The 24,491-nt window shown below is 65.1% G+C and overlaps 3 protein-coding genes across 3 annotated transcripts; 2 read left to right on the top strand and 1 right to left on the bottom strand.

Moving 5' to 3' along the window:
• Window positions 1-495: 495 nt before the first annotated feature.
• KMT5C (lysine methyltransferase 5C) lies at window positions 496-7,562 on the bottom strand. Its single transcript, XM_068999113.1, is given in 8 exon segments — window positions 496-1,445; window positions 1,448-1,499; window positions 2,105-2,238; window positions 4,977-4,996; window positions 5,118-5,281; window positions 6,598-6,707; window positions 6,896-7,058; window positions 7,322-7,562. Coding segments are annotated over 8 exon segments (1,230 nt in total). The 5' UTR covers window positions 7,444-7,562; the 3' UTR covers window positions 496-980.
• Window positions 7,563-8,081: 519 nt separating this feature from the next.
• On the top strand, window positions 8,082-17,309 carry HSPBP1 (HSPA (Hsp70) binding protein 1). The gene is made up of 7 exons (XM_068999129.1): window positions 8,082-8,328; window positions 9,293-9,497; window positions 10,651-10,872; window positions 13,132-13,287; window positions 14,117-14,213; window positions 16,107-16,218; window positions 17,115-17,309. The coding sequence occupies exons 1-7, from the start codon at window positions 8,197-8,199 to the stop codon at window positions 17,190-17,192; spliced, it is 1,002 nt and encodes a 333-aa protein (XP_068855230.1). The 5' UTR covers window positions 8,082-8,196; the 3' UTR covers window positions 17,193-17,309.
• Window positions 17,310-17,719: 410 nt separating this feature from the next.
• DNAAF3 (dynein axonemal assembly factor 3) lies at window positions 17,720-23,241 on the top strand. Its single transcript, XM_068999115.1, has 10 exons — window positions 17,720-17,798; window positions 17,890-18,008; window positions 18,196-18,289; window positions 18,383-18,582; window positions 19,030-19,242; window positions 19,729-19,842; window positions 20,699-20,800; window positions 20,890-21,086; window positions 22,465-22,543; window positions 23,098-23,241. Exons 1-10 carry the CDS (start codon window positions 17,720-17,722, stop codon window positions 23,239-23,241), a joined length of 1,341 nt encoding a protein of 446 aa, XP_068855216.1.
• Window positions 23,242-24,491: the final 1,250 nt, after the last annotated feature.

Raw genomic sequence — 24,491 nt, 5'->3', positions numbered from 1 at the left:
CATTGTTCCCAGGAATATCGCGACATCCGACACCGACACGGGGGGGGGGGAGGGGTTGGGACCCCCCCCAGGACCATTTTTGGGTGAAAACAAAAGGCCCCGGGGGGGTGGGGGGTTTATTCTGGGCGATGACGTCACCGCGCGCCCCTCCCCCACCCCGCACCTGTCGGACCCCCCCAAAACAGGAGGGGGGGTGGGGGGGAGGGGTCACCTTCACCCCCCCCCCCCCCCCTTCCCAAAATTCCCGAAAATCCTCCGGAGGCCGTTTTTGTTCCAAATTCCTTTATTTTGGTACAAAACGACCCCCCCGGGATGCCCCAAACCCCCCCCCTCCCCCTTCCCCCCCCAAAAAAAGCACCATGGAACCCCTCCCCCAAAGCCCCCTCCCCAAAATAACACGGGGGGGAGGGGGGTGTCCCCAAAAATAGGGGGGGAAGGGGGGGGGGCTCAGACCCCAAATTCAGCTCCAGACCCTCAAAAAGGGGGGGTGGGGGGTCCAACCCCCCAAATTTGGCTCTGCCCTCCCTCCAAGGGGGTCTGAGCCCCCCAAAACCTGGCCCAGACCCCAAACGTGGGGGGGTCCAACCCCCCAAATTTGGCTCTGCCCCCCCCTCCAAGGGGATCTGAGCCCCCCAAAACCTGGCCCAGACCCCAAACATGGGGGTCCAAACCCCCGAGGGGGTCTCAGCTCCCCAAACCCAGGCCCAGACCCCAAACGTGGGGGTCCAAACCCCCAAATTTGGCTCTACCTCCCCTCCAAGTGGGTCCAGACCCCAAACATGGGGGTCCAACCCCCCAAATTTGGCTCTACCCCCCCTCCAAAGCACTCCCAGCTCCCCAAATCTGGGTCCAAACCCCAAACGTGGGGGGGGTCCAACCCCCCAAATTTGGCTCTTCCCCCCATCCAAAGCCCTCCCAGCTCCCCAAGGGGGGGGGGGGGGGGTGTGGGGGTCCGGTCCCACAAATTTGGGGAGGGGGCGTCAGGGCTCGGCCGGGGGGGGCAGCGCCAGAGCCAGCCCCGACTGCGTCACCACCAGCCGCAGGCGGGGGGGGGGTCCCGGCGCGCCCCTCGCCCGCTTTGGGGGCGGCCCCCCCCAGGCGCACGTGGGCGTACAGGGACAGTTTGGGGTCGGGCGAGGGGGGGCCGCGCTTTGGGGCCGCGCTTGGGGGGCGCGGGGACCCCCAGGCGCACCAGGGGGACCCTCCCGCGCAGGCGGCAGCCGCTCCCGCAGGACACGCAGTCGTGGAGGGCCACGCGCGGCCGGGCCGGGCCGGGGGGCCCGGGGGGCGAGGGGGGGGGCGCGGCGCCGCCGGGGCCGCGGGGCACGGGGGGCTTTTCGGCGGGGCGGTTTTTGGGGGGTCCCGGCCTGGCCCCCCCCTCCCAGCCCCACCCGGCGCAGCCTCACGTCCGTCTCGCGCAGTTCGTATTTTGGGGGGGGGGTCTTTAGGGGGGCGGCTCCGAGATCTTCCCCCGGTGCCGGAAAGCGCCTTCGCCGCGCCTGGGGAGGGACGGCCCGAAATTAGGGACCCCCCCCTCCCCCCCCCCGAATTTGGGGGGTGGTCCCGCTGTCCCTCAAGTGTTTGGGGGCTCCTTTTTGCCCCCGTCCCCCCCCCCCTTTGGAAGGGGCTTTTGATGACCCCCCTGCTAAATTTTGGGGTCCCCCCCCTCAGGGTTTTAGCCTCCCCCTCAAGTGTTTTTGGGGTCTCCCCTCCCTCAGGGTTTTGGCCTCCCCCTCAAGTGTTTTTGGGGTCCCCCCCCCCCCTGGGGATTTTGGGGCCCCCTCAGAGTTTTGGGCTCTGCTCAGGGGTGTGTTCCCCAGCCCTCCTCTATTTTTTGGGTTCTCCTGAGGTTTTTGGAACCCCTCCCCATGAGACTTTCGGGGTTTCTCCAAAAGGTTTTAGGGTGTCCCCCCCCCCCCTCCCCATTTTGGGGTCTCCCCCCAAGGAGACTTTTGAGGTTCTCCACGGCGTTTCTGGGATCTTCCCAGAAGATTTTTACGAGTTCGCTCTGCGAGGTCTTCAGAGTCCCCCCCCCCCCCACCACGAGGCTTTTGGGTCCCCCCCTGAGGTTTTCCAGGGCCCCTTCCCCAGATTTTCGGGGTACCTCTCGCAGGTGCGGCACTCGCAGCCGCGGTTGCCCTCGCCGAAGAAGCCGTCGCCGTAGAAACAGGTGATTTCTGCCCGGGGCGGGATGTCCCGCAGCGCCTGCACCCGCGCCCCGCCCGGGGCCGACACAAACTGCCCCCCAAAAACGCCGGAGAGCCCCGTGAACCCCAAAACAGCAACCTCGACCGTGAGGGAGCTCCTTCCCCCCTCACCTTTCCCGCCCTTTTCTCCCCTCACGTTTTCCTCCCTTTTCTCCCCTCACCTTTCCCTTTGCTTCCCTCACCTTTCCCTCCCTTTTCTCCCCTCACCTTTCCCTTTGCTTCCCTCACCTTTCCCTCCCTTTTCTCCCCTCACGTTTTCCTCCCTTTTCTCCCCTCACCTTTCCCTCCCTTTTCTCCCCTCACCTTTCCCTTTTCTCCCCTCACGTTTCCCTTTGCTTCCCTCACCTTTCCCTCCCTTTTCTCCCCTCACCTTTCCCTTTGCTTCCCTCACCTTTCCCTCCCTTTTTTCCTCTCACCTTTCCCTCCCTTTTCTCCCCTCACCTTTCCCTCCCTTTTTTCCTCTCACGTTTCCCTCCTTTTTCTCCCCTCACCTTTCCCTTTTCTCCCCTCACCTTTCCCTCCTTTTTCTCCCCTCACATTTCCCGCCCTTTTCTTCCCTCGCCTTTGTCTTTGCTCCTCTCACCTTTCCCTCTCTTTTCCCCTCACGTTTCTCTCCCTGTTCTTCCCTTGCATTTCGCGCTTTTTCCCCCTCACTTTCCCTCCCTTTTTCCCCCACATTTCCCTCCCTTTTCCCCCCTCACCTTTCCCTTTGCTTCCCTCACGTTTCTCTCCTTTTTCTCCCCTCACATTTCCCTCCCTTTTCCCTTCTCATATTTCCTGCCTTTTTGTCCCCTCATGTTTCCCTTCTTTTCTCCCCGTTTCCCTTCACCCCTCACCTTTCTCTCCTTTTTCTCCCTTCACCTTTCTCTTCCTTTTCTCCCCTCACATCTCCTGCCCTTTTCCCCCCTCATGTTTCCCTCCTTTTTCTCCCCTCACGTTTCGCGCTCTTTTTCCCCCTCACGTTTCCCTCCCTTTGCTCCCCTCACCTTTCCCTTTGCTTCCCCCACATTTCTCTCCCTTTTCTCTCCTCACGTTTCCTGCTCTTTTCTTCCCTCACGTTTCTCTCCCTTTTCTCCCCTCACATTTCCCTCCCTTTTCCCCTCTCATATTTCCTGCCTTTTTCTCCCCTCATGTTTCCTTTCCTTTCCCCCCAACGTTTCCCTTCTCCCCTCACGTTTCCCTCCCTTCGCCCCTCACCTTTCTCTCCCTTTTCTCCCCTCATGTTTCCCTCCCTTCGCCCCTCACCTTTCTCTCTTTTCTCCCCTCACATTTCTCTCCCTTTTCTCCTCTCACGTTTCCCTCCCTTTTCTCCCCTCATGTCTCCTGCCCTTTTCCCCCCTCACGTTTCCCTCTCTTTTCCCCCCTCACCTTTCCCTCCCTTTGCTCCCCTCACCTTTCCCTCCCTTTGCTCCCCTCACGTTTCCCTCTCTTTTCCTCTCACCTTTCCCTCCCTTTTCTCCCCTCACCTTTCCCTCCTTTTTCCCCCCTCACCTTTCCCTTTGCTTCCCTCACGTTTCTCTCCCTTTTCTCCCCTCACATTTCTCTCCCTTTTCCCCTCTCATATTTCCCGCCTTTTTCTCCCCTCATGTTTCCCTTCCTTCCCCCCAACGTTTCCCTTCACCCCTCACCTTTCTCTCCTTTTTCTCCCCTCACATCTCCTGCCCTTTTCCCCCCTCACGTTTCCCTCTCTTTTCCCCCCTCATGTTTTCCTCCTTTTTCTCCCCTCATGTTTCCCTCCCTTTCCCCCCGTTTCCCTTCTCCCCTCACGTTTCCCTCCCTTTTCTCCCCTCACGTTTCCCTTTGCTCCCCTCACGTTTCTCTCCCTTCTCCTCCCATGTTTCACTCCCTTTTCCCCCCTCACCTTTCCCTCCCTTTTCTCCCCTCACGTTTCCCGCCCTTTTCCCCCTCACCTTTCCCTCCCTTTTCCCCCCTCACCTTTCCCTCCCTTTTCTCCCCTCACCTTTCCCTCCCTTTTCTCCCCTCACCTTTCCCTCCCTTTTCTCCCCTCACCTTTCCCTCCCTTTTCTCCCCTCACCTTTCCCTCCCTTTTCTTCCCTCACCTTTCCCTCCCTTTTCTCCCCTCACCTTTCCCTCCCTTTTTCCCCTCACCTTTCCCTCCCTTTTCTCCCCTCACATTCCCCACTCTTTTCTCCCCTCACCTTTCCCGCTCTTTTCTCCTCTCACGTTTCTCTCCCTTCTCCTCTCGTGTTTCGCTCCCTTTTTCCCCCTCACTTTCCCTCCCTTTTCCCCTCTCACCTTTCCCTTTGCTTCTCTCACGTTTCTCTCCCTTTTCTCCCCTCACTTCTCTCCCTTTTCCCCTCTCACGTTTCCCACCTTTTCTCCCCTCATGTTTCCCTTCCTTTCCCCCCAACGTTTCCCTTCTCCCCTCGCCTTTCCCTCCCTTTTCCCCTCACGTTTCCCGCCCTTTTCCCCCCTCACAATTCCCGCCCTTTCCCTCCCCTCACAATTCCCGCCCTTTCCCCCTCCTGCTTCCCACCCGTTTTCCTCCTGCTTCACTCTTTCCGTCTGAATTTTCTGTTATTTTCCTCTCCTATTTCACTCTTTATCCCTCACATCCCCCGTTTTCCCCTTTACGCTTTCCCCCATTCTCACCCCTCACACTTCCCGCCCTTTTTCCCTCACGTTCCTGCCCTTTTTTCCCTCGCGTCTCCCACTTCTCTCTTTCCCCTCACATCTCCCACCCCAAACCCACCATTTCCACCCCAAAAAAAACCCAGACTCCCCCCACAAAACCCCCCTCAAACTCACCCTGCAGTTCGGGCGACAATCTGGAGGGGAAGAAAAGAACCACCCGCTCAGCGACCCCCCCCCCCAGAACGCTCAGGTGCGTCCCGGGGGTGTCCCAGAACAGATTTTTTTGGGGCTACACGTGGCTTTTTGGGGTCCCACCGTGGTTGATGAAGGCGGCGGGCCCCAGCCAGAGCTGGGTCCTCCTGCGGCGCGTCGAGTACATGAGGCTGAAGTCGTTGTCCCCCGCCCGCAGCAGCGCCCGGTCCGAGCCCCGCAGCTCGACCCCGCAGCCGCCCAGCAGCTCCAGCATCTCGTGCTTGTGCCTGGAGAGGGGGGAAAAAAAAACCCCCCCGAGATCCTGAGGGCTCCGGGCGTGCACGGAGGGGGCTCCGGGACCCCCCCCCTGCGCGCGCAGGCCGAGCCTCGCCGGGGCCGTACGGGGAGGGAGGGAGGGAGGGGGGTTCCGGTGTTCTCGGGGGGAGTTTTGGGGGGTTCGGAAGGGGTTTGGGGGTTCTGAAGGGGCTTGGGGGGGTTCTGAAGGGGTTTGGGGGGTTTTGGGGGTTCTGAAGGGGCTTGGGGGGTTTTGAGGGGTTCTGAAGGGGTTTTGGGGGTTCTGAAGGGGTTTTGAAGGGGTTTTGGAGGTTTTGAAGGGGCTTTGGAGGGGTTTTGAAGGGGTTTTGGGGGTTTTGAAGGGGTTTTGGGGGTTCTGAAGGGGTTTTGAAGGGGTTTTGGGGGTTCTGAAGGGGTTTGAGGGGTTTTGGGGGTTCTGAAGGGGTTTTGGGGTCTCCCTGGAGTCGCCACGTGCGGGTGGCCACCACCCTGGCGCCGTTGGTGCCGTACTGGGGGGTTTTGAAGGGGTTTTGGGGGTTCTGAAGGGGTTTTGAAGGGGTTTTGGGGGTTCTGAAGAAGTTTTGGGGGGTTCGGAAGGAGTTTTGGGGTCTCCCCCAGACTCACCAGGTGCGGGTGGCCACCACCCTGGCGCCGTTGGTGCCGTACTGGGGGGTTTTGAAGGGGTTTTGAAGGGGCTTTGAAGGGGTTTTGGGGGTTCTGAAGGGGTTTTGGGGTCTCCCCGGACTCACCACTCGTGGGTGGCCACCGCCCTGGCGCCGTACTGGGGGGTTTCGGTGTTTTTGGGGGAGTTTTGGGGGTTTTGAAGGGGTTGTTTTGGGGGTTTTGGGGGTTCTGAAGGGGTTTTGGGGTGTCCCCGGACTCACCAGGTGCGGGTGGCCACCACCCTGGCACCGTTGGTGCTGTACTGGGGGGTTTTGGGGGTTCTGAAGGGGTTTTGAAGGGGTTTTGGGGGTTCTGAAGGGGTTTTGGGGTGTCCCCGGACTCACCAGGTGCGGGTGGCCACCGCCCTGGCGCCGTACTGGGGGGGGGTTCAGTGTTTTTGGGGTAGTTTTGGAGGTTTTGGGGTGTCCCCGGGCTCACCAGGTGCGCGTGGCCACCACCCTGGCGCCATTGGTGCCGTACTGGGGGGGTTTGGGGGGTTTTGAAGGGGTTTTGGGGGTGTTTTGGGGTGTCCCCGGGCTCACTAGGTGTGGGTGGCCACCACCCTGGCGCCGTTGGTGCCGTACTGGGGGGGGGTTTCAGTGTTTTTGGGGTAGTTTTGGAGGTTTTGGGGTGTCCCCGGGCTCACCAGGTGCGCGTGGCCACCACCCTGGCGCCGTTGGTGTCGCGGCTGTAGCGGGTGCAGCGCTGGATGCTGAAGCCGCTCTCGGGCAGCAGCGTCCGCAGGTACCGGAACACCTGCAGGGCACAAAAGGGGGCTCGGGACCCCCCCCCCCAACCCCCACAGACCCCATTTCTGCCCCTACGGACCCCATCCACACCCCCCCCCCCCGCCCCACAGAGAGACCCCGCAACGCCCCCTCACGCATCCCTCACCCCCAAACCCCCACGGGGGACCCCCAAACCTCGCCCCCCGAGCCCCGTACGTGGTTCTTGAGCGCTGCCCGCTGCACCGGGCGCCGCTGGCGGAAGAAAGCCGGGGCCCAGGCCCCGCTCAGGGTCCTCCACGCCGCCTCCAGGTCCCGGCGCTGCCGGAAGGCCTCGATGGCCGCCCGCAGCTGCGCCCGGCGCCGCAGGGCGGGCAGGGGGCTGTGGGGGGACAGAGACCCTCGAGACTCGGCGCCTCCGGGGCCAGCGACCCCACACACCGGGCAGCCCCCCCCGCCCCCGGGACGGGAACCCCGTCATGGGGACCCCGCGCTAACACCGGCAGGATCCCGCTCGTCCCGGCCCGGTGCTCCCGTATCAGCCTCAGGACCGCGGTTCTCCCGCCCGGAAGGCGCCGGTGCCTCCCCGCCGCGCCCTGCCGGGGGTCTCGGTGCCCCCCCCCCGGTGCTCCCCCCCATCCTCACCTGACCCCCATCTTGTGCGTGCGGAAGCCGAGCACCGAGTCCAGCACCAGGCTCGTGGCCAGGTCGTCGTTCTCGCAGAGCTCCCGCGCCGTCACCGCCGTCACCGCCGCCCGGGGCCGCATGGGCTGCCGCCGCCGCCTCCGCCGCCGCCGCGCCTGCAGCACCGGGAGCGTCACCGGGGGGGTGCCCCGGGGCGGGACCCCGAGCGCGGGGTGAGCCCCGAGAGCCCCGGCCCGGCCGTTACCGCAGCGCCGCGGGCGCGGGACCGGCCGGGGCCGCCGCCGGTACCGGGCCCGGCCCGGCCCCGCCGCCGCCGCCCGCCCGCTCCCGCCGCCCGCTCCGCCATCCCCATTGGCCGCCCGCCCCCCGCGCCGCCGCTCCCATTGGCTGCCCGCGGCGAGTCCCGCCCCCCGCCGTGAGGCGCTCGGCGATCTGATTGGCGGAGGCGGTAGCACCCCCCCATTGGTCCGCGCCGTTGTGGGCCTGCTATTGGCCGAGAGGGAGGTCGGTCACGCCGCTCTGTCTTCTCATTGGGTAAAACCGAATGAGTCCCGCCCCTCCCCGTCTATTGGCTGGAACCGACCGCCCTCCTCGTTTCCTATTGGCCGTCGCCCTCCCGGCTTTTGCTTCCATTGGCTGGCCACGCTGTCGCTCAGCGCCGCCGGCTCACAATGAGCTCAGCGTGTGGCCGGCCATAAACAATACAGCCGAGGCCCCGCCCCCTTTCCGCCCTTAGGCCCCGCCCCTTCCGCCTCCCGACCCCGCCCTTTCCAAGATGGCGGCGCCCAGGCGCGGCGGGCGGCGTTAGGAGGTCCCGGGCAGTCCCGGAGCTCCCGGGGGTCGCGGATATCCCCTGAGGGGTCGCGGGGAGGGCGATGGCGGCAGCGGCGGGCGGCGGAGCCGGCGGGGGCCGGCGGGACCCTCCGCACACGCTGCAGGGGCTGCTGGAGATGGCGGTGGTGGCCGGCGAGGCCCAGCCCGAGCCCCGGGAGCCCATGGGCGAGGAGGTGAGGGGGGCCCGTGTGGGGTTTGGGGGCTCTCTGGGGGGGGGAACTGGGGCTCCCGAGGGCTCCTGGGGGCGCAAGGGGGGATTTGGGGCTCACTGAGGGGTTCTGGGGGTCCCGGGAGGTGTTGGGGTGATTTGGGGTGGTTTTGGGGGGGTTTGGGGGGGCTTGGTGTGGTCTGGGGTGGGTTTGGGGTGGTCTGGAGTGTTTTCTGGATGGTTTGGGGTGGTTTTGCGGGTCCCGCGGGTGATTTTGGGGGTTCCTGGGGGCTGATTTTGGGGGGATTTTGGGGGTTCCCGCGGGTGATTTGGGGGGGATTTTTTGGGCGACGCTGTGAGTGGTTTCCGAGGATTTTCGGGGCGGGGCCGGGGGTGACTTCGGGCTGATTTTGGGGCGCTTTGGGCTGACTTTGGGCTGATTTGGGGCTGACTTTGGGCTGATTTTGGGGCTGACTTCGGGGCTGACTTTGGGGCGCTTCGGGCTGATTTTGGGCTGATTCGGGGCTGATTTTGGGCTGATTTTGGGCTGACTTCGGGCTGACTTTGGGGCTGACTTCGGGCTGACTTCGGGGCTGACTTTGGGGCGCTTCGGGCTGATTTTGGGCTGATTCGGGGCTGATTTTGGGCTGACTTTGGGGCTGATTTTGGGCTGACTTTGGGCTGACTTTGGGCTGCTTTTGGGCTGACTTTGGGCTGACTTTGGGGCTGATTTCGGGCTGACTTCGGGCTGATTTTGGGGCTGATTTTGGGCTGACTTCGGGCTGATTTCGGGCTGATTTTGGACTGATTTCGGGCTGATTTTGGGCTGACTTTGGGCTGACTTCGGGCTGACTTTGGGCTGACTTTGGGGCTGATTTCGGGCTGACTTTGGGCTGATTTTGGGCTGCTTTTGGGCTGACTTTGGCCTGATTTTGGGGCTGATTTCGGGCTGACTTCGGGCTGATTTCGGGGCCCTCCCCCGTCCCCAGCGGCAGCAGTGGCTCCGCGCCGCCGTGTCCGAGGCGCTGGGCGGGGCCGGGGGGGCTCGGGGGGAGCTCCAGCGCTGCCTGGGGGTCCTGGCCGGGCCCTGTCCGGGCGAGGAGGCGGCCGAGAGGGGCCCTGGGGACACCGGAGCCCACGAGCGGGCGCTGGACGAGCTGGGCGAGCTCTGCGAGAGCCTGGACAACGCCACGGGTACGGCGGGGGGCAGGGAGGGGTTTGGGGGGGCCTGAGGGCTCCTGGGGGGGTTTGGGGTGGTCACTGAGGGGTCTGGGTGCTCATTGACAGGTCTGGGTGGTCACTGAATGGTCACTGATGGGTGTGGGGTGGTCACGGGTGGGTGTGGGGTGGTCACTGAGGGGTCTGGGTGCTCATTGACAGGTCTGGGTGGTCACTGAGTGGTCTCTGAGGGGTTTGGGGTGGTCACGGGTGGGTGTGGGGTGGTCACTGAGGGCTCAGGGTGGTCACTGAGTGGTCACTGAGTGGTCACGGATGGGTTTGTGGTGGTCACGGGTGGGTGTGGGGTGGTCACGGATGGGTGTGGGGTGGTCCCTGAGGGGTCTGTGGTGGTCACGGATGGGTCTGTGGTGGTCACGGATGTGGGGTGGTCACGGATGGGTTTGGGGTGGTCACTGAGGGGTGTGGGGTGGTCACTGAGGGGTCACAGATGGGTGTGGGGTGGTCACTGATGGGTGTGGGGTGGTCACGGATGGGTGTGGGGTGGTCACTGATGGGTGTGGGGTGGTCACGGATGGGTGTGGGGTGGTCACTGAGGGGTCTGTGGTGGTCACGGATGGGTCTGTGGTGGTCACGGATGTGGGGTGGTCACGGATGGGTTTGGGGTGGTCACTGAGGGGTGTGGGGTGGTCACTGAGGGGTCACAGATGGGTGTGGGGTGGTCCCTGAGGGGTGTGGGGTGGTCACGGATGGCTGTGTGGTGGTCACGGATGGGTGTGGGGTGGTCACAGATGGGTGTGGGGTGGTCCCTGAGGGGTCTGTGGTGGTCACGGATGGGTCTGTGGTGGTCCCTGAGGGGTCTGTGGTGGTCACGGATGGGTCTGTGGTGGTCCCTGAGGGGTCTGTGGTGGTCCCTGAGGGGTCTGTGGTGGTCACGGATGGGTGTGGGGTGGTCATGGATGGGTCTGTGGTGGTCCCTGAGGGGTGTGGGGTGGTCATGGATGGGTCTGTGGTGGTCCCTGAGGGGTCTGTGGTGGTCACGGATGGCTGTGTGGTGGTCCCCGCGTGGCCACCGATGGCCCACCCCTCTCTCTCCGCTTCCGAGCCGCTCCCGCGCCCTCCGTGGCCGCTCCCCGTTCCCCGCTCCCATTTCCGCCGCTTTTCCCCCCAGATTTCTGCTCGCTGGGGGGCCTGGAGGCGGCGCTGGGGCTGCTGGGGCACCCCTGGGCCCCCCTGCGCGCGGGGGCCGCGCGGCTCCTGGGCCGCTGCGCCCAGAACCTGCCGGGGGCCCAGGCCCGGGCGCTGGCGCTGGGGGCTCTGCCGGCGCTGCTGGGGGGGCTGCGGGGAGACCCCGACCCCCAAGTGCCGCCCGCCGCCCTGTTTGCCATTTCCTGTGAGTGTTTGGGGGGATTTGGGGTGATTTGGGGTGATTTGGGGTGGGTTTGGGGTGTTTGGGGGGGCTGCGGGGAGACCCCGACCCCCAAGTGCCGCCGGCTGCCCTGTTTGCCATCTCCTGTGAGCGTTTGGGGGGATTTGGGGGCGTTTTGGGGTGATTTGGGGTGATTTAGGGTGATTTGGGGTGTTTGGGGGGGCTGCGGGGAGACCCCGACCCCCAAGTGCCGCCCGCCGCGCTCTTCGCCATCTCCTGTGAGTGTTTGGGGGGATTTGGGGTGATTTGGGGTGATTTGGGGTGTTTGGGGGGATTTGGGGTGTTTGGGGGGGCTGCGGGGAGACCCCGACCCCCAAGTGCCGCCGGCTGCCCTGTTTGCCATCTCCTGTGAGCGTTTGGGGGGATTTGGGGGCGTTTTGGGGTGATTTGGGGTGATTTAGGGTGATTTGGGGTGTTTGGGGGGGCTGCGGGGAGACCCCGACCCCCAAGTGCCGCCCGCCGCGCTCTTCGCCATCTCCTGTGAGTGTTTGGGGGGATTTGGGGGGATTTGGGGTGATTTGGGGTGATTTGGGGTGGGTTTGGGGTGTTTGGGGGGGCTGCGGGGAGACCCCGACCCCCAAGTGCCGCCGGCCGCGCTCTTCGCCATCTCCTGTGAGTCCTGAGGGCATTTTGGGGTGATTTGGGGTGATTTAGGGTGATTTGGGGTGTTTGGGGGGATTTGGGGGCGTTTTGGGGTGATTTGGGGTGTTTGGGGTGTTTGGGGGGGCTGCGGGGAGACCCCGACCCCCAAGTGCCGCCCGCCACCCTGTTTGCCATCTCCTGTGAGCGTTTGGGGGGATTTGGGGGCGTTTTGGGGTGATTTGGGGTGATTTAGGGTGATTTGGGGTGTTTGGGGGGATTTGGGGGCGTTATGGGGCGTTTTGGGGTGATTTGGGGTGTTTGGGGGGGCTGCGGGGAGACCCCGACCCCCAAGTGCCGCCCGCCGCGCTCTTCGCCATCTCCTGTGAGTCCTGAGGGCATTTTGGGGTGATTTAGGGTGGGTTTGGGGTGATTTGGGGTGTTTGGGGGGGCTGCGGGGAGACCCCGACCCCCAAGTGCCACCGGCTGCCCTGTTTGCCATCTCCTGTGAGTGTTTGGGGGGATTTTGGGGTGATTTGGGGTGTTTGGGGGGATTTGGGGGCGTTTTGGGGTGATTTGGGGTGATTTTGGGGTGATTTGGGGCATTTTGGGGTGTTTGGGGTGTTTGGGGGGGCTGCGGGGAGACCCCGACCCCCAAGTGCCACCGGCTGCCCTGTTTGCCATCTCCTGTGAGTGTTTGGGGGGATTTGGGGTGATTTGGGGTGGTTTGGGGTGTTTGGGGTGTTTTAGGGTGATTTGGGGCATTTCAGGGCAATTTGGGGGGGTCCTGGGGGGAGGTTGGGGTGGGTTTGAGGGGTGGTTTGTGGGGGGGGTTTGGGAGATTTGGGGGAGATTTGCGGGGTCCTGGGGGGATTTGGGGTGGTTTTGGGGTGGTTTTGGGGTGGATTTGGCGGTTTTTGGGGTGGATTTGGTGGTTTTTGGGGTGGATTTGGTGGTTTTCGGGGTGCTTTTGGCAGATTTTGGGGTGGATTTGGTGGTTTTTGGGGTGGATTTGGTGGGTTTGGGGGTGCTTTTGGCAGATTTTGGGGTAGATTTGGTGGTTTTTGGGGTGGATTTGGCAGATCTTGGGGGGGACTTGGCGGTTTTTGGGGTGCTTTTGGCGGTTTTTGGGGTGGATTTGGCAGATTTTGGGGTGCTTTTGGTGGTTTTTGGGGTGCTTTTGGTGGTTTTTGGGGTGGATTTGGCAGATTTTGGGGTGGATTTGGTGGTTTTTGGGGTGGATTTGGCGGTTTTTGGGGTGGATTTGGTGGTTTTGGGGTGCTTTTGGTGGTTTTGGGGTGGATTTGGTGGTTTTGGGGTGCTTTTGGCAGATTTTGGGGTGGATTTGGCGGTTTTTGGGGTGGATTTGGTGGTTTTCGGGGTGCTTTTGGCAGATTTTGGGGTGGATTTGGTGGGTTTTGGGGTGGATTTGGTGGGTTTGGGGGTGGATTTGGCGGTTTTTGGGGTGGTTTTGGTGGTTTTTGGGGTGGTTTTGGCGGTTTTCGGGGTGCTTTTGGCAGGTTTTGGGGTGGATTTGGCGGGTTTTGGGGTGGATTTGGCAGATTTTGGGGTGGTTTTGGTGGTTTTCGGGGTGCTTTTGGCAGATTTCGGGGGTTCTCACCCCGTTTTCCCCCCCCTGGCCAGGCCTGGTGCGGGCGCAGCCGGAGGGGCTGGAGCAGCTCGAGGCCCTGGGGGGGCTCGAGGTTTTGGGGGGGGCCCTGCAGAGCCCCCACCCCCCCCTGAGGGCCCGGGCGGCTTTTCTGCTGCACTGCCTGCTCAAAGAGCACCCCCGCCTCAAAGGTGAGCCCCAAAAACCCCCCAAATCACCCCAAAAACGGCCCCAAACCCCCCCGGCAGCGGCCGGGGAGCGAGACCCCGAAAACGCCTAAAACAACCCCAAAATTGCCCCCCAAAACCTCCCCAAAATCCCTGTCCTGATCCCCCTGGCCATTCCCAGGAATCTTTAGGACCCCCAAATCCCTGAAATGACCCCAAAATCCCCCCAAAATGACCCCAAAATCCCCCAAAATGACCCCAAAACTCTTCTAGGACCCTTCCCCAGCACCGTCTGTGGAGCGAGACCCCAAAATCCTCCCAAAAGAACCCAAAAAACCTCCCAAAAACCCCTTTCCTGAGACCCCCACCCCTTCCTGGGACCCTTTAGGATCCCAAAAGCCTCAAAATGGCCCCAAAATCCCCCCAAAATGACTTCAAAATCCCCCAAAATGACCCCAAAACTCTTCTAGGACCCTCCCCCAGCACCGTCTGTGGAGCGAGACCCCAAAATAACCCAAAATCCTCCCAAAAGAACCCAAAAAACCTCCCAAAAACCCCTTTCCTGAGATCCCCCACCCCTTCCCAGAACCCTCTAAGATCCCAAAAGCCTCAAAACAACCCCAAAATCCCCCAAAATGACCCCAAAATGACGCCAAAACGACCCCAACCCCCCCCAAAATAAAACACCATCAGCCCCCAAAAACCCCTAAAACCCCCTCAAAACACCCCCCAAAAACCCCCTTCCCCCCCCTTCCCTGGACCCTTCAAGCCCCCAAAATCCCCGAAACGACGGCGGAATGACCCAAAATCGGCCGAAACGGCCCCAAAATCCCGGCCCCCCCCCCCCCCGCAGGCCCCCTGGTCCGGCAGGGTTTGGTGGCCCAGGTGGCGACGCTGCTGCGCTCGGAGCACGACGGGGCCCACGAGCACGGCCTGGGGACCCTCTGCGGGTGCGTGAGACCCCCGGGGGGCTCCCCAAATTCTGGGAGAGCCCCAAAATCCCGGGAGAACCCCAAAAATCCCGGGGAAAACCCCAAAATCCCCAAGGAAATGGCGAAATCCTGAGGGAAACGCCCCAAAAATGGGGGAGAAGGGGTTAAGGATTGGGGGGGGTTAGGGTCACTCTGAGGGGGGGGAGGGACCCCCGGGGGGCTCCCCAAATTCTGGGAGAGCCCCAAAATCCCGGGAGAACCCCAAAAATCCCGGGGAAAACCCCAAAATCCCCAAGGAAATGGCGAAATCCTGAGGGAAGCGCCCCAAAAATGGGGGAGAAGGGGTTAAGGATTGGGGGGGGTTAGGGTCACTCTGAGGGGGGGGAGGGACCCCCGGGGGGCTCCCCAAATTCTGGGAGAGCCCCAAAATCCCGGGAGAACCCCAAAAATCCCGGGGAAAACCCCAAAATCCCCAAGGAAATGGTGAAATCCTGAGGGGAAACGCCCCAAAAATGGGGGAGAAGGGGTTAAGGGTGGGGGAGGGGTTGGGGTCACTCTGAGGGGGGGGAGGGACCCCCGGGGGGCTCCCCAAATTCTGGGAGAACCCCAAAAATCCCGGGAGAACCCCAAAAATCCCGGGGAAAATCCAAAAATCCCGGGGAAAATCCCAAATCCCGGGAAAACCCCCAGGAATCCTGAGGGAAGTGCCAAAAATCCTGGAGGAAATCCCAAAATTTGGGGGGAAATGCCCAAAAATCCTGAGGGAAATGCCAAAATTTGGGGAGAAATGCCAAAATTTTGGGGGGAAATCCCAAAAATCCTGCGGGAAATCCCAAAATTTGGAGGGAAATCCCAAAATTTCGGAGCGTTCGGGGGTCTTGGGGTGGTTTTGGGGGTCCGGGGTTGATTTTGGGGCGGTTTTGGGTGATTTGGGGAGTCCTGGGATGGTTTCGGGAACCCAAACTCCCCAAAAATTCCCAAAACTCCCCAAAATTCCCCGTTTCTCCCCCGGTTTGGTTGCGGATTTCCCGGCGGGGACGCGGGGCTGGATTTTGGGGCGGTTTTGGGCGATTTTGGGGCGGTTTTGGGGTGATTTTGGGGCGGTTTTGGGTGATTTGGGGTGGTTTTGGGCTGTTTTGGGGCGGTTTTGGGTGATTTAGGGGCGATTTTGGGTGGTTTTGGGGCATTTTTGGGTGGTTTTGGGGCGGTTTTGGGTGATTTTGGGGCAGTTTTGGGTGATTTTGGGTGGTTTTGGGGCGGTTTTGGGGCGATCTGGCGCTGCCGGGGGGGGTTTTGTGGGGCGGATTTCCCGTCAGGGGTGGGGTTTGGGGCAGTTTTGGGCGATTTTGGGGCAGTTTTAGGTGATTTTGGGGTGATTTTGGGGCGGTTTTGGGTGATTTTGGGGCGGTTTTGGGCGGTTTTGGGGCGGTTTGGGGCAGTTTTGGGTGATTTTGGGGCGATTTTGGGGCAGTTTTGGGTGATTTTGGGGCAGTTTTGGGCGGTTTTGGGTGATTTTGGGGCGGGTTTGGGTGATTTTGGGGCGGTTTTGGGGTGATTTTGGGGCGATTTTGGGCGGTTTTGGGGCGGTTTTGAGGTGGTTTTGGGTGATTTTGGGGCGGTTTTGGGCGGTTTTGGGGCGGTTTTGGGGCAGTTTTGGGTGGTTTTGGGGCGGATTTGGGCGGTTTTGGGCGATTTTGGGGCGGTTTTGGGTGATTTTGGGGCGGTTTTGGGGCGGTTTTGGGGCAGTTTTGGGTGGTTTTGGGGCGGATTTGGGCGGTTTTGGGCGGTTTTGGGGTGGTCTTGGGCGGTTTTGGGCGATTTTGGGGCGGTTTTGGGTGATTTTGGGGCGGTTTTGGGGCGATCTGGCAGCTTTGGGAGCGGATTTCCCGAAACGGGCGTTTTTCGGCCCAGTTTGGCGGCGGATTTCCCCGAGGGGGTGCGGGAGTGCCGAGCCCCCGGCCTGGGGCTGGAGGAGCTGCTGAGGGAGCGCCGGGAGCAGCTGCGGGGCCGCGACGAGTTCCAGGCAATTGGGGCAAAACGCCGCGATTTTGGGCAAAACCGCGAAGGGGGCGGGGGGCAGGAAATGGGCGGGGTCGGGGGGGGAGTCCCGGGGGTTTTTTGGGGGGGAAGTTCCTGGGATTTTGGGGCAAATCCTTGGGATTTTGGGGAGGAAGTTCCTGGGATTTTTTGGGGGGGAAATTCCTGGGATTTTGGGGGAAATCCTTGGGATTTTGGGGGAAATCTTCGTGATTTTGGGGGGAAAGTTCCTGGGATTTTGGGGGAGAAATTCCTGGGATTTTGGGGGAAATCCTTGGGATTTTAGGTGGAAATTCCTGGGATTTTGGGGGAAATCCTCGGGGGTTTGGGGGTGAAATTCCTGGGATTTTGGGGGAAATCCTTGGGATTTTGGGGGGGAAGTTCCTGGGATTTTGGGGCAAGTCCTCCAGATTTTGGGGGGGGGAAATCCTGGGTATTTGCGGGGAAATCCTCAGGATTTTGGGGGGAAATTCCTGGGATTTTTTGGGGGAATCTGGGATTTTGAGGGAAATTCCTGGGATTTTGGGGCAAATCCTCAGGATTTTGGGGGGGAAATTCCTGGGATTTTGGGGGGGGAATTCCTGGGATTTTGGGGGGAATCCTCGGGATTTTGGGGGGAGGGAATATCTGGAATTTTGGAGGGGCAGAAATCCTGGGATTTTGGGGCAAATCTGGGATTTTTTGAGGGGAGGAAATCTGCGGGATTGTGAGGAAAAAACCCCTGGAATTCTGGGGGGAAACCCACGGGATTTTGGGGAGAATCTGCAGGATTTTGGAGGGGGGGAATCCCCAGGATTTTGGGGTAAAAGCCCTCGAGGTTTTTGGGGCAAATTCCTGGGATTTCGAGGCTGAACCCCCCCCCCCTCCCCAAATTCCCCACAGGAGGAGCTGGAATTCTGCGAGCGGCTGCTGCAGCTCTGCTTCGAGACCCCCCCTGAGGAAGCCACCATGGACCGGTGACCCCAAAAACCCCCAAAATTCCCCCAAAATCCCCTCCCGTGGGGTCACCGGCACCCCCAGAACCCCCCCCCACCCAATCCCATGACCCCCCCAGTCCGGGGGGGAATAAACGCTCCAGGCCCGACCCTGGCGGAGGCTTTGGGATAAAAAAAGGGCGGGGTGGCGTCATCGGTGACGTCATTAAGGGAAAAAAACGGGGGAAAACCCCAAAATTCCGCGGCCCCGCCCCCCCCGTTCAGCACCGCGGACAGCGCGGGGGCGGGGCTATGCTAAGGAGGGGCGGGGTTATGTTAATTCGGGGTGGGTGATATGCTAATGAAGGGCGTGGTTTCGCCGTCGTTACCGCGGCAACCGCGTCCCGGTGGGCGGGACCGCTCCGCCGCCCTCGCTCCTCATTGGTCCGCCGCCGTTTCCCGCCGCCGTTCTCGCTTCCTATTGGTCCGCGCGCGGCTCACCGGCGCCGTTCTCGCTCCTGATTGGCTACCGGGCGTTACCGGCGGTTACCGGCGCTCCGTGAGGGCTCCGCCATGGCGGCCGCGCTGGAGGAGGCCGCGGGCACCGTGTGCTGGTGGGGGCTGTCCCCGGCCATCGATCTGCGCCTGCACCGTGAGCCCGCAGCGTCCCCCGGACCCCGTCCCGGTGCCCGGTACCGTTCCCGGTACTCCCGGTGACCGCGCTCCCCTCACGTTCCCCGCAGTCCCCCCGGACGCGGACCCCGCGGCGGAGGCCTCGGTGCTGCTGGTGGGGGCGGCCGAGGGCCGGCACCTGCTGATGACGGCGGCCCGGGCCCGCCGGGGACCCCCCCGCAACATCACCGTAGGGACCGGGACCGGGAGGGGTCACCGGGAGGGGTCACCGGGAGGGGAGGGGGCGATGTCGCGGTGTCGCGGTCCCTGGAGGGGCGCGGGGGGCGGGGGGAAGGTGCCGTGTGGGGGTTCCCGGGTGTCTCCCGGTGTTCCCGGGAATCTCCCGGTGTTACCGGGAATCTCCCGGTGCCCCCCAGCTCTTCGTGGCCGAGCAGAGCCCCGAGCCCGTGGCCCGCCAGCTCCTCTTCCTCCTGCTGGCGCTGGAAGCCCCGGACCGGCCCCGGCCCGCAGGTACCGGGAGCGCCCCGGTGACCCCCGGTGACCCCCCCGCTGCCCCCCCCGGTGACCCCCGCTGACCCCTCCGGTGTCCCCCGGTGTCCGCAGCCCGCGCCGCCGCCATCCTGGAGCTGCTGGGCTCCGGGAGCCTCCGGCCCGGCACGGCCGCGCTGCTGCGCGGGGCCGCGGGGCGCCTCCGCCGCTGGGTCCGCACCGAGCGGCACCGGGACGGGCCCGCCGAGCTGGGGCTCATGAAGGTCCGAACCGGGGCTGGGCCGAACCGGGGGCCTGGACACCGGGGAGGGGCGGTACCGGGGCTGGGAGGGGTCCTGGGGACACCGGGGATGGGCGGTACCGGAGATGGGAGGGGTCCTGGGGACACCGGGGCTGTCCGGTACCGGGGGCCTGGACACCGGGGATGGGCGGTACCGGAGATGGGAGGGGTCCTGGGGACACCGGGGCTGTCCGGTACCGGGTGCCTGGACACCGGGGCTGTCCGGTACCGGGGCTGGGAGGGGTCCTGGGGACTCCGGGGCTGCCCGGTACCGGGGGCTGTCCAGTCCTGGGGACACCGGGGGCAGCGAGGCTGGGCCGAACCGGGTGCCTGGACACTGGTGCTGTTCGGTACCGGGGCTGTCCGGTCCTGGGAACACCCGGGCTGTCCAGTCCTGAGGACACCGGGGCTGTCCGGTACCGGGGCTGTCCGGTCCTGGGGACACCGGGGCTGTCCGGTACCGGGGCCGCTCCTCCCGCAGTGCCGGGACCGGGACGCGCTGGAGGCGGTTCTGCGGCGCTGGGAGCGGGCGGTGCCGGGCCCGGGGCCGGTACCGGAGGCGGAACCGGGACCCCCGGGACCCCCGGGACCCCCGGGCTGGGACCGGCGGCTGCGGCGGCGCCTCGGGCCCCGTTACGAGTCCCGGGCGGCCGTGGCGGACTGGGAGCTGCGGATGGCGCTGCAGCCACGGGGGGTAACGGCGGCACCGGGGGGGACACCGGGGGGGACCGGGGACACGGGGGGGGGACCGGGGACACCGGGGGGGTAACGGCGGCACCGGGGGGGACACCGGGGGGGACCGGGGACACGGGGGGGACCGGGGACACCGGGGGGGGGACACCGGGGACACCCGGGGGGGGTAACGGCGGCACCGGGGGGGACACCGGGGGGGACCGGGGACACGGGGGGAGACCGGGGGGACACCCGGGGGGGGACACCGGGGACACCCGGGGGGACAGCGGGGGCACGGGGGGGACACCGGGGGGGGGACAGCGGGGACACCCCGGGGGGGACTGGGGACACCGGGGGGACACCGGGGGGACACCGGGAACGTTGTGGGGGATCCCGGCCGATACCGGAGGGGGCACCGGGGAAGCCCTGGGGACATCCCGGGGGGGGTTCCGGGATCCCGGCCGGCTCCGTGACCCCCCCCCCCCCGCCCCCCCGCCGTGTCCCCAAGGCCACCACGGTGTCCCCGGCCGAGTTCGGGCGCTGGCGCGAGAGCGGCGACGCCTTCGGGGGAGGGGGCGCGACCCCCAACCCCACCCTGCTGAGCGACCCCCGGCCCCGAGCCGTGAGTGGGGGGCACGGCGGGGGGGGGGGCACGGGGCACTGTGGGCACTGTGGGCACTGTGGTCACTGTGGGCACTGTGGGCACTGTGGTCACTCTGGTCACTCTGGGCACTGTGGGCACTGTGGGCACTCTGGGCACTCTGGTCACTGTGGTCACTCTGGTCACTGTGGTCACTGTGGGCACTCTGGTCACTCTGGGCACTGTGGGCACTCTGGTCACTGTGGGCACTCTGGTCACTCTGGGCACTCTGGTCACTGTGGGCACTCTGGGCACTGTGGTCACTCTGGTCACTCTGGTCACTCTGGGCACTGTGGGCACTCTGGTCACTCTGGGCACTGTGGGCACTGTGGTCACTCTGGTCACTCTGGTCACTCTGGGCACTGTGGGCACTGTGGGCACTCTGGTCACTCTGGTCACTCTGGGCACTGTGGGCACTGTGGGCACTCTGGTCACTCTGGTCACTCTGGGCACTGTGGGCACTCTGGTCACTCTGGGCACTGTGGGCACTGTGGTCACTGTGGGCACTGTGGTCACTCTGGTCACTCTGGTCACTGTGGGCACTGTGGGCACTCTGGTCACTCTGGTCACTCTGGTCACTCTGGGCACTGTGGGCACTGTGGGCACTGTGGGCACTCTGGTCACTGGTCACTCTGGGCACTGTGGGCACTGTGGGCACTCTGGTCACTCTGGTCACTCTGGGCACTGTGGGCACTGTGGGCACTCTGGTCACTCTGGGCACTCTGGTCACTCTGGTCACTCTGGGCACTGTGGGCACTGTGGGCACTCTGGTCACTCTGGGCACTCTGGTCACTCTGGTGGTCACTCTGGTCGCTGTGGTCACTCGGTGCCCCCCCAGGACGGGCAGTCGGTGTCACCCCCCGGTTACTGGGGGGACACCGTGACCGGACCCTTCCTCAGCTTCGGCCTCGACCCCGGCGAGCTCCGGAGCCCCCCGGAGGTGCGGGGGGGGGAGGGGGGGGGGGGAGGTTTTGAGGGGGGGTCGGGGTCTCTCACGGGACCCCCCCCCCCCCCCGGTGTCACCCCCAGACGGCCACCGAGCGGTCCCTGGCTGCTGTCACCGCGCTGCTGCACGAGCTGCTCACCGGGGACCCCCCCGGGGACACCCCCAGGGACCCCCCCCGGGGACACCCCCAGGGACCGGGACCCCCCCGGGGACCCCCCCGGGGACCGGGACCCCCCCCCCGAGGAGCGGGACCCCCCCGGCGACGATTCCAGCCCGCTGGGTGAGCGTCCCCCGTGCCCCCCCCGTGCCCCCCCCAAATCCTCCCCGTGACCCCCCCGTGCCCCCCCAAATCCTTCCCTGACCCCCCCGTGCCCCCCCAAATTCTCCCCTGACCCCCCCGTGCCCCCCCAAATCCTCCCCGTGCCCCCCAAAATCCTTCCCTGACCCCCCCGTGTCCCCCCCGGGACCCCCAAATCCTCCCCTGACCCCCCCGTGCCCCCCCCCGTGTCCCCCCAAATCCTTCTCTGACTCCCCAGGACCCCCCCAGGACACCCCAAATCCTTCCCTGACCCCCCCAGGACCCCCCGTGCCCCCCCAAATCCTTCCCTGACCCCCCCCAGGACCCCCCGTGCCCCCCCAAATCCTCCCCTGACCCCCAGGACCCCCCCAGGACCCCCCGTGCCCCCCCAAATCCTTCCCTGACCCCCCCAGGACCCCCCGGGACCCCCAAATCCTTCCCTGACCCCCCCGTGCCCCCCCCGTGTCCCCCCAAATCCTTCCTGACCCCCAGGACCCCCCCAGGACCCCCCCCGTGCCCCCCCAAATCCTTCCCTGACCCCCCCGTGCCCCCCCCGTGTCCCCCCAAATCCTTCCCTGACCCCCCCAGGACCCCCCGTGCCCCCCCAAATCCTCCCCTGACCCCCCCCGTGCTCCCCCCGTGCCCCCCCAAATCCTTCCCTGACCCCCCGTGCCCCCCCCGCCCCTCCCCCCGCAGGGTCCCTGGCTCCGCTCCCGCTCCGGGTCCGGTTCCTGCCCTTGGGGGGCCCCCCCGCGACCCCCCGCCCGCCTCGGGGGGCTCTGCCGGCTGCTGGTGCTGAGCTGGAGGTGGGCGGGGGTCCCGGGGGGGGGGGCCCGGGGGGTGGCTGGGGGGGATTTGGGGGGGTTTTGGGGTCCTGGGGGGAAGTGGGGGGGATTTGGGGGGGGTCCTGGAGGGATCGGTGGGGGTCCTGGAGGGGTTTTGGGGAGTCCTGGGGGGATTTTGGGGGTCCTGGGGCGGAGTCCTGGAGGGGTTTGGGGGGGTCCTGGGGGGATTTTGGGGGTCTGGGGGGGATTTGGGGAGTCCTGGAGGGGTCGGGGGGGGGGTCCCGAGGGGATGGGGGGGGGTTGGGGGGATTTTGGGGGTCCTGGGGGGATCCGGGGGGGTCTGGGGGGGGATTTGGGGAGTCCTGGACGGGTTTTGGGGGAATTTTGGGGTCCTGGGGGGATTTGGGGGGATTTTGGGGCTCCTGGAGGGGTCTGGGGGGGATTTGGGGAGTCCTGGAGGGGGTTTGGGGGGGATTTTGGGGCTCCTGGGGGTCCCGATGGGGGTTTGGGGGTCTCTCCCTCAGCCGCCGGGGGTCCCGAATTGAGTCTGGGGTCTCTGCGGGCCCCCTGCCCAGGGCGCTCCCCGCGCTCGGCCCCGAGCTGGGGGCGCTGGCGGCGCCGGGGGCGGCGCTGCTGCTGGAGCTGCCCACGTGGGTACCGCGCCCCCTCCCCAAATTCCGCCCCCTCCCCAAATTCCGCCCCCTGCCCGCTGACGGCCCCGCGCCCCCTCCCCAAATTCCGCCCCCTCCCCAAATTCCCCCGCCTGCTGACGGCCTCGCGCCCTCTCCCCAAATTCCGCCCCCTCCCCGAATTCCCCCCGCCCGCTGACGGCCCCGCGCCCCCGCCCCCAATTCCGCCCCCTCCCCAAATTCCGCACCCTCCCCAAATTCCCCTGCCCGCTGACGGCCTCGCGCCCTCTCCCCAAATTCCGCACCCTCCCCAAATTCCCCCTGCCCGCTGACGGCCCCGCGCCCCCTCCCCAAATTCCGTCCCTCCCCGAATTCCGCCCCCGTCCCCAAATTCCGCCCCCTTCCCAAATTCCGCCCCCTCCCGCTGACGGCCCCGCGCCCCTCCCCACATTCCGCCCCCTCCCCAATTCCGCCCGCTGACGGCCCCGCGCCCCCTCCCCGAATTCCGCCCCCTCCCCGAATTCCGCCCCCGCCCCGAATTGCCCCGCGCCCCCTCCCCACATTCCGCCCCCTCCCCAGGTTCGTGCCCACCCTGCGGCCCCCCCAGCTCGAGGCGCTCCGGGCGCGGGCGGCGGCGCTGGCGCGGGCGGGGGCTTCGAGCCCTGGGGGGGGCCCGGCGAGCCCCCCGCCCACGCGCGCTTCCGCAGGGCCCCCCCGCCCTGAGACCCCTCCCCAAATTGTCCCCGTCTCGGGCACCGAGAGACCCCCTCCCCCCCCCCCCCCCAAAAACAGCCCCGTCAGTGCCCGAGACCCCCGACCCAAATCGCCCTCGCTGTGCCCGAGATCCCCCTCCCCAAATTGTCCTCTCAGTGCCCGAGACCCCCGACCCAAATCCCCCAAATTGTCCCACCAGTCCCTGAGACCCCTCCCCAAATTGTCCCACCAGTCCCTGAGACCCCCCCCCCCCCGCCCCAAATCCCCCCCAAATCACCCTCCCAGCCCCCGGGACCCCTCCCCAAGTTATCTTCTCCATTCCCTGAGACCCCTCCCCAAATTGTCCCCTCAGTCCCTGAGACCCGCCCCTCAAATCCTCCCCAAAATCCCCCAGGACCCCCAAAATCCCCTCCCGGGACCCCCAAAATCCCCTCAGGGACCCCAAATCCCTCCCCAGGACCCCCAAATCCCCTCAGGACCCCCAAATTCCCCCCCGGGACCCCCAAATCCCTCCTCAGGACCCCCAAATTCCCCCCGGGGACCCCCAAAATCCCCTCAGGACCCCAAAATCCCCTCGGGACCCCCAAATTCCCCCTCAGGACCCCCAAAATCCCCTCAGGACCCCCAAATCCCTCCCCAGGACCCCCAAATTCCCCCTCAGGACCCCCAAATCTCCCCTCAGGACCCCCAAATTCTTCCTCAGGACCCCCAAACTCCCCCCCCGGGACCCCCAAAATCCCCTCAGGATCCCCAAATCCCCCCTCAGGGACCCCAAAATCCCCTCAGGACCCCCAAATCCCCCCCGGGACCCCCAAGTTCCCCCTCAGGACCCCCAAATCCCTCCCCGGGACCCCAAAATCCCCTCAGGACCCCCAAATCCCTCCCCGGGACCCCAAAATCCCCTCAGGACCCCCAAATCCCTCCTCAGGACCCCCAAATTCCCCCTCAGGACCCACAAATCCCCCCCCGGGACCCCCAAAATATCCCCGGGACCCCCAAAATCCCCCCTCAGGACCCCCAAATCCCTCCCCAGGACCCCCAAAATGCCCCCAAATTCCCTCCCCAAATCCCGTCCCCCGCCCCCTTTAAGCCCCGCCCCCTCCCATTCATGACCGCGCCCCCCGCCCGAGGCCCCGCCCCCCTAGGCCCCGCCCCCCGCCCGAGGCCCCGCCCCCTCCCATTCATAAAGCGCCGCCGCTTTCCCACGGCTCCGCTCCCGCAGGTACCGTGGGGGGGGGGGTCATTTTAGGGGGGAGGGG

This window comes from Aphelocoma coerulescens, unplaced genomic scaffold, assembly GCF_041296385.1.
Source record: "Aphelocoma coerulescens isolate FSJ_1873_10779 unplaced genomic scaffold, UR_Acoe_1.0 HiC_scaffold_233, whole genome shotgun sequence".
NCBI lineage: Eukaryota > Metazoa > Chordata > Aves > Passeriformes > Corvidae > Aphelocoma > Aphelocoma coerulescens.
This window is presented reverse-complemented; position numbering and strand designations above follow the sequence as displayed.